Below are 1,166 nucleotides of genomic sequence, written 5' to 3' on the forward strand. Positions count from 1 at the left end.
TATATATATATCTATATCTTGTGATGTTGAATAATTTCAATGTAACCTAAATTTCTCAATATCACACAGAGGTCATATAAAACCACTATTTCCCAATACTGTTTCATCAATTATTGATGAAGATGTCATGCTAAAGAGGATTAAGATCTCTTTTTCTCTTTTTATGCTCTTACAATTCACTGAGTCAAAATTTACCAAATGTCTTTTATATGGAAACCACTGAGAAAGAAATAGCAGATGAGATACACACTGAGTGAGTTTGAACACTGAAAGTGAGGAATTGGCTCTGTCATTTACCAGCATTGTGACTCTAAATAAAAGACACAACTTAAAGTTTCTGATCTCCGCCCAGTGATTTTTAGGTTATTTGATAACCAAGCACAACTTTTCTATAATTCTCTTTAGTGCATTTTTTACCTCCTGATTTCTCAAGCTGTAGATCATTGGATTTAACATGGGAATCACCACCACATAAAACACCGAAGCAAATTTATCTAAATTCAGAGAATGGCTTGACTTGGGCTGCAGGTACATAAAAATGACTGTTCCATAAAATATTGTGATGGAGGTCAGGTGGGAAGCACAGGTAGAAAACGCTTTCTGTCTTCCTTCAGCAGAATGAATCCTCAGGATGGCAAAGAAGATGAAGACATAAGAAATTAGCACAATCACTAGAGAGCAAAGAGTATTGAACCCAGCGATGATTACCAGCATCAGCTCTTTGACGTGAGTGTCAGAACAGGCCAGCTCAAGTAAAGGAACATCGTCACAGTAGAAGTGGTTGACCACGTTGGAGTTACAAAAAGACAAGTGGAATGTCGCCGCTGTCTGTACGAGACCCACAGTGAATCCGTAAACGTATGTGCTAGCAATCATTCGAATACAGACTTTCCTGGGCATTAGAATGACGTAAAGTAAAGGGTTGCAGATAGCGACATATCTATCATATGCCATAACTGAGAGCAAATAAAATTCACAAACTGCAAATGTGATGAAGCAGCATAACTGAATGGCACATGCATAAAATGCTACACTTTTAACTTCACGAAAAAAATTTACCAACGTGTTTGGGGTGACAGAGGAAGTAAAAGAAAAATCAACAAAAGCCAGGTGGCTGAGGAAAAAATACATGGGTGTGTGAAGCTGAGGACTGACTTGGATTAGCA

The 1,166-nt window shown here is 37.7% G+C and overlaps 1 protein-coding gene across 1 annotated transcript in view; it reads right to left on the reverse strand.

Annotated features, from left to right (window-relative positions):
• Positions 1–363: 363 nt before the first annotated feature.
• LOC105825184 (olfactory receptor 5AL1-like) overlaps positions 364–1,166 on the reverse strand; it is a 4,723-nt gene continuing 3,920 nt past the window's right edge. The window contains exon 2 of the mRNA XM_012662887.1: positions 364–1,154. Within this exon, the coding sequence (XP_012518341.1) occupies positions 364–1,154 (791 nt within the window). The remainder of the gene's footprint in view (positions 1,155–1,166) is intronic.

Source organism: Propithecus coquereli, unplaced genomic scaffold (genome assembly GCF_000956105.1).
Source record: "Propithecus coquereli isolate 6110/MARCELLA unplaced genomic scaffold, Pcoq_1.0 Scaffold788, whole genome shotgun sequence".
Taxonomy (NCBI): Eukaryota; Metazoa; Chordata; class Mammalia; order Primates; family Indriidae; genus Propithecus; species Propithecus coquereli.